This window comes from Nerophis lumbriciformis, linkage group LG03 (genome assembly GCF_033978685.3).
Source record: "Nerophis lumbriciformis linkage group LG03, RoL_Nlum_v2.1, whole genome shotgun sequence".
Classification (NCBI taxonomy): domain Eukaryota; kingdom Metazoa; phylum Chordata; class Actinopteri; order Syngnathiformes; family Syngnathidae; genus Nerophis; species Nerophis lumbriciformis.
Genome location: NC_084550.2, coordinates 43,207,066 through 43,220,708, shown reverse-complemented (window position 1 = coordinate 43,220,708; position 13,643 = coordinate 43,207,066). Strand labels below are relative to the sequence as shown.

General features: G+C 41.8%; 1 protein-coding gene across 1 annotated transcript in view; it reads right to left on the bottom strand.

The window, feature by feature from the left end:
- Positions 1-396: 396 nt before the first annotated feature.
- The window catches only part of hp1bp3 (heterochromatin protein 1, binding protein 3), a 32,199-nt gene continuing 18,952 nt past the window's right edge, over positions 397-13,643 (bottom strand). The window contains exons 6-13 of the mRNA XM_061937790.2: positions 9,628-9,771; positions 9,492-9,551; positions 9,274-9,413; positions 8,803-8,893; positions 6,580-6,739; positions 4,343-4,454; positions 1,369-1,542; positions 397-1,308 (exon numbers count right to left, since the gene is read on the bottom strand). Coding sequence (XP_061793774.2) covers positions 807-1,308; positions 1,369-1,542; positions 4,343-4,454; positions 6,580-6,739; positions 8,803-8,893; positions 9,274-9,413; positions 9,492-9,551; positions 9,628-9,771 — 1,383 coding nt within the window. The 3' untranslated portion in view covers positions 397-806. The remainder of the gene's footprint in view (positions 1,309-1,368; positions 1,543-4,342; positions 4,455-6,579; positions 6,740-8,802; positions 8,894-9,273; positions 9,414-9,491; positions 9,552-9,627; positions 9,772-13,643) is intronic.

The window sequence follows — 13,643 nt, the reverse complement described above, 5'->3', positions numbered from 1 at the left end:
TTTGGTGATTTAATAACCCCCAATTCCAACCCTTGATGCTGAGTGCCAAGCAGGGAAGAATGCTGGTATGAGCTTTTAAACATAACCCGTTAACTGCTGCCAATCAAATGGTGAATAAGATACTCTTTAGGGTTCATGTTTGTAAATCTGACTGTGATGAAGTCAGTGCCTCACCAGCCATGTATATACATACACATACCGTATATACATACATACATACACATGTATATATACACATATGTATATATATATATATATATATATATATACACACACACATACATACATACATACATACATATATATATATATATATATATATATACACACATACATATATATATCTCCATCCATCCATCCATTTTCTACCACTTATTCATGCAAAGAAAAAAGCAGTTGTGTACAAACGGCCATGTTTTATTAATGCCTTGAGGGCAAAGGCGACCAACACAAGGGGTACATGCATGCAAGGATGGAGGCGCTAACGCAAGCTGCTTGTTCCTCTGATCCACAACACCGAGCTGCGAAGCATTGAAACCGGTTTCTATGCCACTGGTTTACACGGGTATCAAAAAAGATGGGGATAAATAGTGTGGAGTCGGCGCTACGTGACCATGACAACAACGTGGCGGCCAAAGAAAAAGGTTACAAGATGGCGGACATGACACTAGTGACACGCGGGTTAAAAACCAAGGTCATTTACAGGAAACTGGTGGTGAGCACCTTCTAAACAAAAACTACAGCCCCGTTAAAAAGGGGAACACAATAAAAAGTGCCAGAGCACTGACGGACTTGAGGTCCTGGTCTCAGTTCTTGGCTCTCTTTGACTTGCGGGTGGACCGCTTCTTGCTCGGCGACGCCTTCTTGGCGACGGGCTCGTCGCTCTCGTCGTCGGCCTTGGAGCGCCGGCCTTTGCTCGTCGCTTTCTTCCCGACCGGCCCCTTGGGGGTGGCTTCCGCCTGCTTCGATCGCTTGGCCCCGCCCTTTTTGGCCTTCCTGCCGGCGGGCCGCTTGGCCGACGGCTCCTCGACCTTGGAGCGCTTGGCTCCGCCCTTTGCGGGCTCCTCCTCTTCCTCCGATTCGTCGGGAGAGTCCTCCGGAGTGGCGGCTCGCTTGGTTGCTCGCTTGGTCATCTTTTTCACGGCTGGCGTCTTTGGCCTCTTGGCAGGCGCTCCCCTCTTTACGGGCGTGGCTTCTTTCTTGGCAGGAGACTTTTTGGCAAGCGGACGTCCCCGCCCTCTTTTGCTGCCAGACTTGCCGGCTGAGGGGGCTTGGCGAACCTTGGGCGGGGGCCTCTTGACGGACGTCCTGCAATCAAACGGACAATGTGAGCGGCGGGCGTTTACACCACTCAACTTGTGCACCCACCTCTTGCGGACTGGAGCTTCTTCCTCAGACTCCTCATCCTCCTTCTCTTCCTCTTCCTCCTCCTCCTCAGATTCTTCGTCGTCGGAAGACGCAGCTCTCCGCCTGGATTTGGCGGTGGGCTGACTGGCCTTCTGGGCTGCTTTGTTGAATTTGTCCGGGTACAGAGTGCTCGGGCTGCGCACAAACAATTTTGTCATCCAGCCCATCGTTAGCATTCTCATGTTAGCATGCTAGCTTTGTCTGCAGGTATACACCTCCAGTCATATTTTGCTACTTGATGCATGCTAATGCTAGCATTTACTAATTCTTTGAAAACAAATATATTGTACTGGTTTTGCAGGTGAAACCTAACAAAATGGCCCCCGCATCTTTTGATTTGTCAGTCCGTGGCCCTCAGTGGAAAACATTTGGGCCCCTGGTGTACCGTAAATTACGGACCATAAGTCGCTACTTTTTTCCCTAGGTTTATAAAACGGTGTGGCTAGTTTATGGACTTGTCTTTGCTGCCGTTGGCTATAGAGTTTAGAGTAAAAAAAAACAAAAATCTAAAAACAAAAACAAAAAAAAACAAAAATTCAATGGCGCGATCTTTTGGACAAGTTTGCTCACTGCAGGTACTGCATTGCCATTCTGTTTAGACTTTTTTTTTTTTTAACCTACTGGAAGTACTTTTGCCGTTTGGTCTTCTAGAAGTCCATAGCATTCTACTCGTATGGATTAGTTATTCATCACTCCAAGAAACATTTGTAAGTTTTACAATATAACTAAAACGATTCTTACTTACTAAACCGTCCCATGTGTGATGTCTGCAGGAGTGTTTTCATGCAAATTTGTATACGCTATGGTAATGCAATGAAGCTAGCGTCGTTAGCATTAGCTAATATGCTAACACGTTAACGAGTCCATCCATCCATTTTCTACCGCTTATTCCCTTTTGGGGTCGCGGGGGGCGCTGGAGCCTATCTCAGCTACAATCGGGCGGAAGGCGGGGTACACCCTGGACAAGTCGTGTCTGTTAGTATTATTAACTTACAATGGCATTCTTTTTGTATAGTTACAGTTTCACAAATTCCTCAGTAAATTCACCAAAACGTCAACGTGGAGTTACTGAGTTTGTTTAGCTGATTGGAGCTAGCTTGCGCAGCTAGCGGGTCCATGACAATGACTCGTGTTTTGTTTGATCAACTGTTTTACTGCTGTGTTACAGACAGTTTGGAAACAATTAAGGTATGTAAATAAACATTTCCAGAATAATTCTGTGGAAATACCGTATTTTTCGGACTATAAGCATAATAAAGAAGGAAAAAAACATAAGTTGAACTGGAGTATAAATCGCATTTCTTGGGGAAATGTATTTGATAAAACCCAACACCAAGAATAGACATATGAAAGGCAATTTAAAATAAATAAAGAATAGTGAACAACAGGCTGAGTGTACGTTATACGACGCATAAATAACCAACTGAGAACGTGCCTGGTATGTTAACGTAACATATTATGGTAAGAGTCATTCAAATAACTATAACATATAGAACAGGGGTGTTCTATATGTTACCACCAACCCCCCCCCTCCGTGCGCCGGTTGAGGCGGGCGGGGTTTGGTGGTAGCGGGGGTGTATATTGCAGCCCAGAAGAGTTAGGGCTGCATGGCATTCTGGGTATTTGTTTTGTTGTGTTTCGGTGCAGGAGTTCTCCCGAAATGTGTTTGTCATTTTTGTTTGGTGTGGATTCACAGTGTGGCGCATATTTCTAACAGTGTTAAAGTTATTTATACGGGCACCGTCAGTGTAACCTGTATCGCTGTTGGCCAAGTATGCGTTGCATTCACGTGTGTGTGCGTGCTGAAGCCGCACATATGTGACTGGGCCAGCATTCGCTGGACTGGATGAAAAGTGGACGTGACGATTTTCGGGAGGGGCACTGAAACTTGAGTCTCCCGGGAGGGTTGGCAAGTATGAGAATTAGCGGTGAATGTGATGTTACCGCGGCACCGCTGCCGAATATAATCGGCGGGCCAGCTCTAGTGTTAATTTGATATCGCCTCAAGGGCCAAGTGAAATTACACGGCGGGCCAGAGTTTGACACCCATGATATAGAACATGCTATACGTTTACCAAACAATCTGTCACTCCTAATCGCTAAATCCAATGAAATCTTATACGTCTGGTCTCTTACGTGAATGTGCTAAATAATCCATCCATCCATCCATTTTCTACCGCTTATTCCCTTTTGGGGTCGCGGGGGGCGCTGGAGCCTATCTCAGCTACAATCGGGCGGGAGGCGGGGTACACCCTGGACAAGTCGCCACCTCATCGCAGGGCCAACACAGATAGACAGACAACATTCACACTCACATCCACACACTAGGGACCATTTAGTGTTGCCAATCAACCTATCCCCAGGTGCATGTCTTTGGAGGTGGGAGGAAGCCGGAGTACCCGGACGGAACCCACGCAGTCACGGGGAGAACATGCAAACTCCACACAGAAAGATCCCGAGCCTGGGATTGAACCCAAGACTACTCAGGACCTTCGTATTGTGAGGCAGATGCACTAACCCCTCTGCCACCGTGCTGCTAAATAATATTATTTGATATTTTACGGCAACGTGTTAATAATTTCACACATAAGTCGCTCCTGAGTATAAGTCGCACCCCCGGCCAAACTATGAAAAAAACTGGGACTTATAGTCCGAAAAATATGTAACTAATTTCACAACATGTATATCTGCGGTTTATAATCTGGTGCGGCTAATATATGGGAAATATGTTTTTCTTCTAAAATGTAGTGGGTGCAGCATATATCCCGGTGCAGCACTCTATAGTCCAGACAATATGGTACGTGTAATCTGTCTGTTTTCAAAGTATACTTTGATTTGAGATTATACAACCCTGGGTGAAAAAGTGTGGACACCCCGGCTGTAGTGTGTTGATAAAAGGTGTGAGCGTGTTGCGACTGATTTTAAAAAGGTGTACCTTGGGTAATAAGGGAAGGAGAGCCGGTAGGTGCCCTTGAGGCCGTGACCTGTGATCTGCTCCATCCAGCCCAGGACTTTACACTTGGTCAGAGTCCTCCTTAGGTTGGCCACTGAAAAGACACAGGGTTTAAAACTTGGTGGGTTCACTTCCACGAGTTTGTCCTTTTGAGAATTAATTCAATGACTGTGATTGACCGTTTATAAACAAGAATTGTAGAGTGGAACCTGGACTCACAAATGCTTTACTGTGCAAACTTCTCTATTTACAAACCAGACTGAGCAGAAATATGTTGTCTCAATGCTTCACCCACCTGTTGTGTTTATAACAAAGTAAACATGAATCATTGCTTCTAACCTCAGCTAAAGTCCCTATTTTATGGCAAAAACGCATTATAATAATCAAAACAATCTTTTTATCCTAACAGCAGCCATCTTAACAGACAATGCGTCCAAACACACACACTTTCTCCAAAATGTTACAAACTTGTTGCTACAATAAAAAAATAAAGAGGAAAATCCTGGTAAACAAGCATAGCGTCACCTTCCAGCAACTGCTAGCACAAACTAGCAGTGTGAGGCCGTTCTCCATCGGCTTGTGTCCCAGTACTGTATTCTCCTTCCCTCTGGTATATTTTTTCCAAATAAGTCCCCACAGTTAAAAGTTAGAAATCCCCCTTTGCAGATAAAATCCATGAAGCAGCAGCTTTATCTGAGCAGCCTCACCATGTTGCACACACGTTGTGAATGACAGCTCCTCTTTTTAAACTTTTCCAAACACCCACGGCCTGCCTTAAATTGTTCTTCCGTGCTCACTTTGGGACAGCAAGTCGCCATTTAAATGGCAAGTCTTCTCTCAAACGATAGCCTCGGTAATGCTATCCTGCTGCTTCTCATTTATCCACACGAGCAACAGCTTTTCTACATTGTCTTGCACTTTCTCTCCGTCCTTGCAAAGATAGTTACCATATTTTTCGGAGTATAAGTCGCACCGGCCAAAAATGCATAATAAAGGAAAAAAACATAAGTCGCATTTTTGGGGGAAATTTATTTGATAAAACCCAACACCAAGAATACACATTTGAAAGGCAATTTAAAATAAATAAAGAATAGTGAACAACAGGGTGAATAAGTGTACGTTATATGACGCATAAATAACCAACTGAGAACGTGCCTGGTATGTTAACGTAACATATTATGGTAAAAGTCATTCAAATAACTATAACATAGAACATGCTATACGTTTACCAAACAATCTGTCACTCCTAATCGCTAAATCCGATGAAATCTTATATGTCTAGTCTCTTACGTGAATGAGCTAAATAATATTGATATTTTACGGTAATGTGTTAATAATTTCACACATAAGTCGCTCCTGAGTAAGTCGCACCCCCAGCCAAACTATGAAAAAAAACTGGGACTTATAGTCCGAAAAGTACGGTACCAGCTCAATGCAGCAGCATAAGCTAAAAGTAGTTCCTTAATGTTAGCGCTTGTAATAATACGTGTTTACTATCAAGGTCACAAATGGCAAATAGAGTATTGTTGGGGTTTTTTAGTGGGTTTTATGGGCACAACTAATCCCAGTAGCTCCATTGTTATCGGACTTTTATTTACCTACTGTTTAATTGTAAGGGTTGTGAGTGATGGGCAAATTCCCAAAAAAGTGCCATTCCCCTTTAAAAAGGTAATATGACCCTTAGTGGCGATTAAATCCTATATTGCTACAACAATAATGACTAATGTAGGTGCTGTGTTGTACCGTCATGTCTGTTTGTGTACATGCTTTTGTCTTATGTAAAAAAATAAAATAATAATAATAAATAGAAAAAGTATATGGACCCCATTAAAAATACAGGAAATATTGTGCAAATGTCTATTCATGTCAGCAATTCAATGTGAAACTAATATTAACTCATTACAGGCAAAGTGAGATATAGTCCACCCTTTGTTATACTTATCAGGATCAAGGCTTAGTTTTCGATAAACACATATTTTCTGAGATTTTCAATACAAGCTTTTCATAAGCTGCAAGCCATAAACATCAAAACGTTATCAAAAGATGGAAGTTGCATGTTATGATCCTGTGTCATATATTAGTTTAATTTTGTAAATATAATTACTGGAATAAACAAACATTTATGGCATTAAATATTCACACTTTTGGAGCTCCACCTGTATCCACTGCTATTGCAGATCTTAAATGACTAAACTAAAACTTGTGGAGCGTGGCCTTACCCAGATGGTACTCCTTGGCGTCCTTGTTGACGTCCAGCAGGTGCCTGCGAAGCGTGGTGGTGCTGCACGTTTTGGGCTCGTTCATGGCCGTGATGGCCGCCAAGATGGCGTCTTCCAGGGCGCCGCCCTTCAGCAGCACCTTGTTGCCAGTGCGCTTGAGCTGCAACATCATAAGGACACAAAATCAACAACAAGCATCTATCTCAACATAAAGTAAGCAATTTTGGTGTTATCGTTATTCGTAATGTAACATTGATTGTCTTTACCCTGTGGTACAGTGCTCTGGTCCGGTTCGTACCGCTAATAAATGTGGTTTGCCCCATTGAGAACAAATCTACTTTCTCGCATCCTTTACAGGGTTTCAACACATCTAATTTAAAGGGGAACATTATCACAATTTCAGAAGGGTTAAAACCATTAAAAATCAGTTCCCAGTGGCTTATTTTATTTTTCGTGTTTTTTTTCAAAATTTTACCCATCACGCAATATCCCTAAAAAAAGCTTCAAAGTGCCTGATTTTAACCATCGTTATATACACCCGTCCATTTTCCTGTGACGTCACACAGTGATGCCAATACAAACAAACATTGCGGATAGAACAGCAAGAGATAGCGACATTAGCTCGGATTTCAGCGGCTTAAGCGATTCAACAGATTACGCATGTTTGTAGTGTGGAGGCAGGTAGCGAAAACGAAATTGAAGAAGAAACTGAAGCTATTGAGCCATATCGGTTTGAACCGTATGCAAGCGAAACCGACGAAAACGACACAACAGTCAGCGACACAGGAGAAAGCGAGGACAAATTCGGCGATCGCCTTCTAACCAACGATTGGTATGCGTTTGTTTGGCATTAAAGGAAACTAACAATAATGAACTAGGTTTACAGCATATGAAATACATTTGGCAACAACATGCACTTTGAGAGTGCAGACAGCCCAGTTTTCATCAATTAATATATTCTGTAGACATACCCTCATCCGCTATCTTTTCCTGAAAGCTGATCTGTCCAGTCCAGTTGGAAATGCATCTGCTTTGAGTGTCGCAGGATATCCACACATTCTTGCCATCTCTGTCGTAGCATAGCTTTCGTCGGTAAAGTGTGCGGAACAAACGTCCAATTTCTTGCCACTTTCGCATCTTTGGGCCACTGGTGCAACTTGAATCTCTCCCTGTTCGTGTTGTTACACCCTCCGACAACACACCGACGAGGCATGATGTCTCCAAGGTACGGAAAACGGTCGAAAAAACGGAAAATAACAGAGCTGATTTGACTCGGTGTTTGTAATGTGTTTGAGAAAATGACGGATTGCTTCCCGGTGTGACGTCACAACGTGACGTCATCGCTCCGAGAGCGAATAATAGAAAGGAGTTTAATTCGCCAAAATTCACCCATTTAGAGTTCGGAAATCGGTTAAAAAAATACATGGTCTTTTTTCTGCAACATCAAGGTATATATTGACGCTTACATAGGTCTGGTGATAATGTTCCCCTTTAACTATTTTTTATTGCCACCCAAAGTGTTTGTATACGCATGTGTAATAGGGGCGCAACGATTAGTCGACAATAACTATACATGTCGACAATAGTTGTGATTTCTCAATATCATAAAATGCATAAAAAGTTATAAAATTGATAAAAAGTAAAAAAAATCCATTAAGTAAAAGCTTTTCTGAAAACCAGTCTTCAAATTTTTTTTTTTTTTTTTTTTAAAAGAGTCAGCATAGTCAAGCTCACGGAGGGACTGGTCCAAGTTCTTCCAGAGTCTCGGGCCTACAGTCTGCAATGCCAGATCTCCCTTAAAATGAGTTTTAGGGATCTTTAAGAGACCCTGGCCTGAAGACCAAAGTGGAGAACACAACAAATCAGCAATCTTGCAACGCACGGAAAGTCAGGACTAAAACCTTAAACACTGCGAAATTTGACTGGAAACCAATGAAGACCGGATAGAACGGGGGTAATATACTCAAGTGCTGAGAGCGATACAGAGTGAGACCTCTTGTATGTAGTTTGACAGCCAGAGACGAAGACGTAGCAAAGTTAGAGTTATTTTTCATTTATCGTTCAATTTATTGACTTATCAGCTTAGTCCTACAATTTTATAATTTTTTAATGCCTCTGAACATTGAATTAATGCTTTTTCATGTCATTTAAGGTCTTAATCCATTTAATGCCTTTTATTGACGTGGAAATCCTGTATAAAATGTTCAGAATGGGGAAGACTACCTGGAAGGTCCCAGTGGCTCCTTTCCCAGTGATCTGCTCCAGTTGTCCGCGCTCCACCGCCTTCAGCAGGGCCGATTTCAGGACTTCGGGCCTGAGCAGGAAGCGTGTGACAAAGTTTTCAACATTTATTTTTTTTATAATCAAAGCATCTGCAGGTTTCAAAGAGTTGTCTTTAGGATTTGGCCAAATACCCTCATCAGTGAAGCATATATAATATAAAATGTAATATAATTTAGGAAGGTGTGTATCATGTTTGTCTTCCTACAGAAACAAAGTTCAAACAAAAACATTTCCCCCCATCTTTTTCCATTTTCATAAATTTTTTTAAAGAGCTCCAAGGAGCCACAAGGGCGGCGCTAAAGAGCTGCGGGTTGCCGAGCCCCGAGTTAATGAATAAATGTACTGATTTCACATTGTTGAATAATCGACCTGTACGGCAGGATCTCTAAGGGGTACCAAAATTCAACGCACCTGTTGTCGATGTTGAGACTAGGGAAGTGCTTCTCCAGGTACTTCTTGATCAGGTTGTAGGAAGCCTCCTTGGGCTCGCACAGACGTGTGATGATGAGCGGCAGAGCGTCTCCGAGGAGCTCCTGCTTGGCACCAGCCTTCTAGAGCCAAAGTCATACGAGCAGGCCGTCACCACCGCGGCCACGTTCGCTGGTGACATCACTTCCTTTGGCACTTACCTTTGACGCGGAAGGCTGCTTCCCGAGGGCGAAGGTTCCCGAGAGGCCTTTGCCTTTCAGCTGGCACCGAGGAGAGGAAATATGTTTGAAATAACCTACTTGGAGTGTTTTTATTTTGCCGTGTTGTTCAAGTCACCTGCTTGATTGTCCCCTTCTCCAGGTGCTTCTTCATCGCTTTCTTGATGTGAAACTTCTTCTTGTCCAGCTCCATGTCAGGGCACTTTTTCACAATGTACTTCATGACCGACTGGTAGGACACGCCAGATCTGTGATTGTAGGACTGCACAAGGAAACACCTTCTTACTTACCTGCTTAACAGCTGAATGAGGTGAGCGGAGATTGGTTCCAGGAGAATGACTGTAAATTGCGGAAAGCAAGCCGCTACTTTTGTCTACACTTTGAAACCTGTGGCTTAAAAAAACAGTTCAGCTGTCTTATGGATTTTTCTTCGCTGACAGCCATAAAGCAAAAAGTGTTTAAACAGATGCAAAGACACTTAAATGCTGTGTTATTGTTTGTGCTGTGGCGCCATCTTTTGGACGAGTTCGCTCACTGCAGGTGCTGCTAAGTGAATGCGAATTCCTGCTGTTTAAAGGCCTACTGAAATGCGATTTTCTTATTTAAAACGGGGATAGCAGGTCCATTCTATGTGCCATACTTGATCATTTCGCGATATTGCCATATTTGTGCTGAAAGGATTTAGTAGAGCACATCGACGATAAAGTTCGCTGATAAAAAAGCCTTGCCTGTACCGGAAGTAGCAGACAAGTAGCGTGACGTCACAGGTTGTGGAGCTCCTCACATCTGCACAGTGTTTACAATCATGGCCGCCAGCAGCGAGAGCGATTCGGACCGAGAAAGCGACGATTTCCCCATTAATTTGAGCGAGGATGAAAGATTTGTGGATGAGGAAAGTGAGAGTGAAGGACTAGAGGGCAGTGAGAGCGATTCAGATAGGGAAGATGCTGTGAGAGGTGGGTGGGACCTGTTATTCAGCTGGTAATGACTAAAACAGTAAATAAACACAAGACATATATATACTCTATTAGCCACAACACAACCAGGCTTATATTTAATATGCCACAAATTAATACCGCATAACAAACACCTCCCCCCTCCCGTCCATATAACCCGCCAATACAACTCAAAACACCTGGACAACACACTCAATCCCAGAGCCCAAAGTACCGTTCACCTCCCCAAAGTTCATACAGCACATATATTTCCCCAAAGTTACGTACATGACATGCACATAGCGGCACGCACGTACGGCCAAGCGATCAAATGTTTGCATGCGTCCTCAAGGTACCGCGTCTGCGCATCCAACTCAAAGTCTTCCTGGTAAGGGTCTCTGTTGTCCCAGTTCTCCACAGGCCAATGGTAAAGCTTGACTGTCATCTTCCGGGAATGTAAACAATGAAACACCGGCTGCGTTTGTGTTGCTGCAGTCGGCCCCAATACATCGCTTCCCACATACAGCTTTCTTCTTTGCGGTCTCCATTGTTCATTGAACAAATTGCAAAAGATTCACCAACACAGATGTCCAGAAAACTGTGGAATTTTGCGATGAAAACAGATGACTTAATAGCTGGCCACCATGTTGTCCCAAAATGTCCTCTACAATCTGTGACGTCATCAGACCGAGACATTTTCAGCAGGATATTTTGCGCAAAATTTAAAATTGCACTTTAGTAAGCTAACCCGGCCGTATTGGCATGTGTTGCAATGTTAAGATTTTATCATTGATATATAAACTATCAGACTGCGTGGTCGGTAGTAGTGGGTTTCAGTAGGCCTTTAAAGCTTTGAACCGGATGTAGGCCTTTAAAGCTTTGAACCGGACGTAGAAGTGTGGTTTTGTCGTCCATAGCGTTTCTACTCGTATGGATTCTTCTTTCATCACTCCAATGAACGTTCGTAAATCTTACTTACTAAACCGTCCCATGTGTGGTGTCTGTAGGAGTGTTTTCATGCATAATTGTGCCTACTATCGTAATGTAATGAAGCTAGCGTGTTGGCATTAGCTAATATGCTAACACATTAACGTGGGTCTGTTTGTATTATTTACTTACAATGGCATTCGTTTTGTATTGTTTCAGTTTCATAAATTCAACAAAATATCACTTTGGCGTTATTGTGTCTGTGTAGCTGATTGGAGGGCAAGCTTGCGCAGCTAGTGGGTCCATGACAATGACTTCTGTTTTGTTTGATCAGCCGTTTTACATACACTGATTGGAAACAATTAAAAGGTATGTAAATAAACATTTACTTAATATTTCTATGTAAATAACTAATTTCACAACGTATATATCTGCGACTTATATGCGGCTAATATATGAAAAAGTATACTTATTTTTGAATTCAGTGGGTGTGCCTTCTGTACCGGTGCGCTTTATAGTCCAGAAAATAAGGTAAATGTAATAAAATGGTTGTACAGTTGAGGGAAAAATCAATTTGCAATTATTTTTTTATTAGTTTTTTGGTGATGTGGAAGAAGGATACCAGTGCTATTAAAGTTGACAATTAAAAAAACATGACCAGGTTATAACATTGAAGTGGTACCTCTACTTACAGGGGAGGGATGCAACGATCATAGATTTGGACTGCACGGATATAGTCTGAGTAACAATCACGATAATTATGCATTGATTCATTACAAAAAATTTGTAAAAAAACACAGTTTGTTGCACGAACATAGACACTCACCCTCTGGTACCCTCGCAACTCAGGAAATGATCAATGAGCAATGGGAAGGACACACTAACAGATGAACATGTAAAAGTTTCAAGTTTGGTTGTGCCATCTTGCTATGTCACTGTTGATTCTCTAGATGGAGTGAGAAGAGAAACTACGATATCTTGATACATCAACTCAATAACACACATTTGTCTTTAGTTTGGTTGGTTTTAATGCACTGTGGCAACATCCGGACACTTCCAATGTCTCGGCAAAACTAGTAGCTTGAATAGCTTATATACTACTACCCTCTAGTGTCCCAAAACGGCAACTACCTTCAAATTTTGAAGAACAGAGCAACGAAAGTCTACAAAACTGGAAAGTTAACATGTTTTTTTGTACATGTAATTCCATTGTGTAATAAACGTGCTGACCGTTTGTGCTGAGAGCGATGAACAGAGTGAGACCTCCTTTCCAGTTCAAAAGCCAGAGACAAGGACGCAGCAATTTAGACATGACAGCAAAGAGATTAAATTTGTTTTCATTTATCTTTCGATTTTTTTAAATGCAATGCAAAAAACAAAACAAATACACTAAAATCGTGTGTTGTGCTTTGACGCCATCTTTTGGACTCGTTCGCTCGCTGCAGTGTCCTTCCACTAAGAGCTCTCAAACGGAAGTAGATTTGCTTCTGTCGTTCATACTGTTTTTTACTCGTACGGATTCTTCATTCATCACTCCCAAAAAAACATTTGTAAGTTTTAAAATATAACTAAAATAATTCATACTTACTCAACCATCTCATGTGTGATGTCTGTAGGAGTGTTGTGATGCATATTTGTACATGCTAGCGTAATGTAATCAATCTTGCATTATATGCAAACACATTTACGAGTGTCTGTGTTAGTATTATTAACTTACATTGGCATTCTTTTTGTATTGTTTCGGTTTCACAAGTTCTCCAGTAAATTAACCAAAACATCACCGTGGAGTTATTGCAGAAACCGTTTAGAAACAATGAAAATATGTAAATTAACATTTACAACATATTTCTGTGTAAATAACTAATTTCACAACGTATATGTCTGCGGCTTATAGTCCGGTGCGGTTAATATATGGAAAATATTTTCCCCAAAATTTAGTGGGTGCGCTCTATAGTCCAAAAATATGGTACCGTTTCATTTATCATTCCATAAATTGATTTATTGACTATTGGTTCTGGCCTACAATTGTATGAATTTTAATAGGCTTTCATTTCCGCAAACTCCATTTAATGACTTTTAACCGTTTTTAATAGTGCTGTGAGTCTTTAGGCACTGTACGATTCAACTCTATTCAGAATCAATACTTTAAAAACATTGGGTGCCAGTACTATGATGAACTACATTCCTACATAAAATAACAGCTCTGGTGAAGTTATATATTACTTAAAAGAAAACTGGTTTGTTGAATAATATTTATTAAGCTAAATTGAGG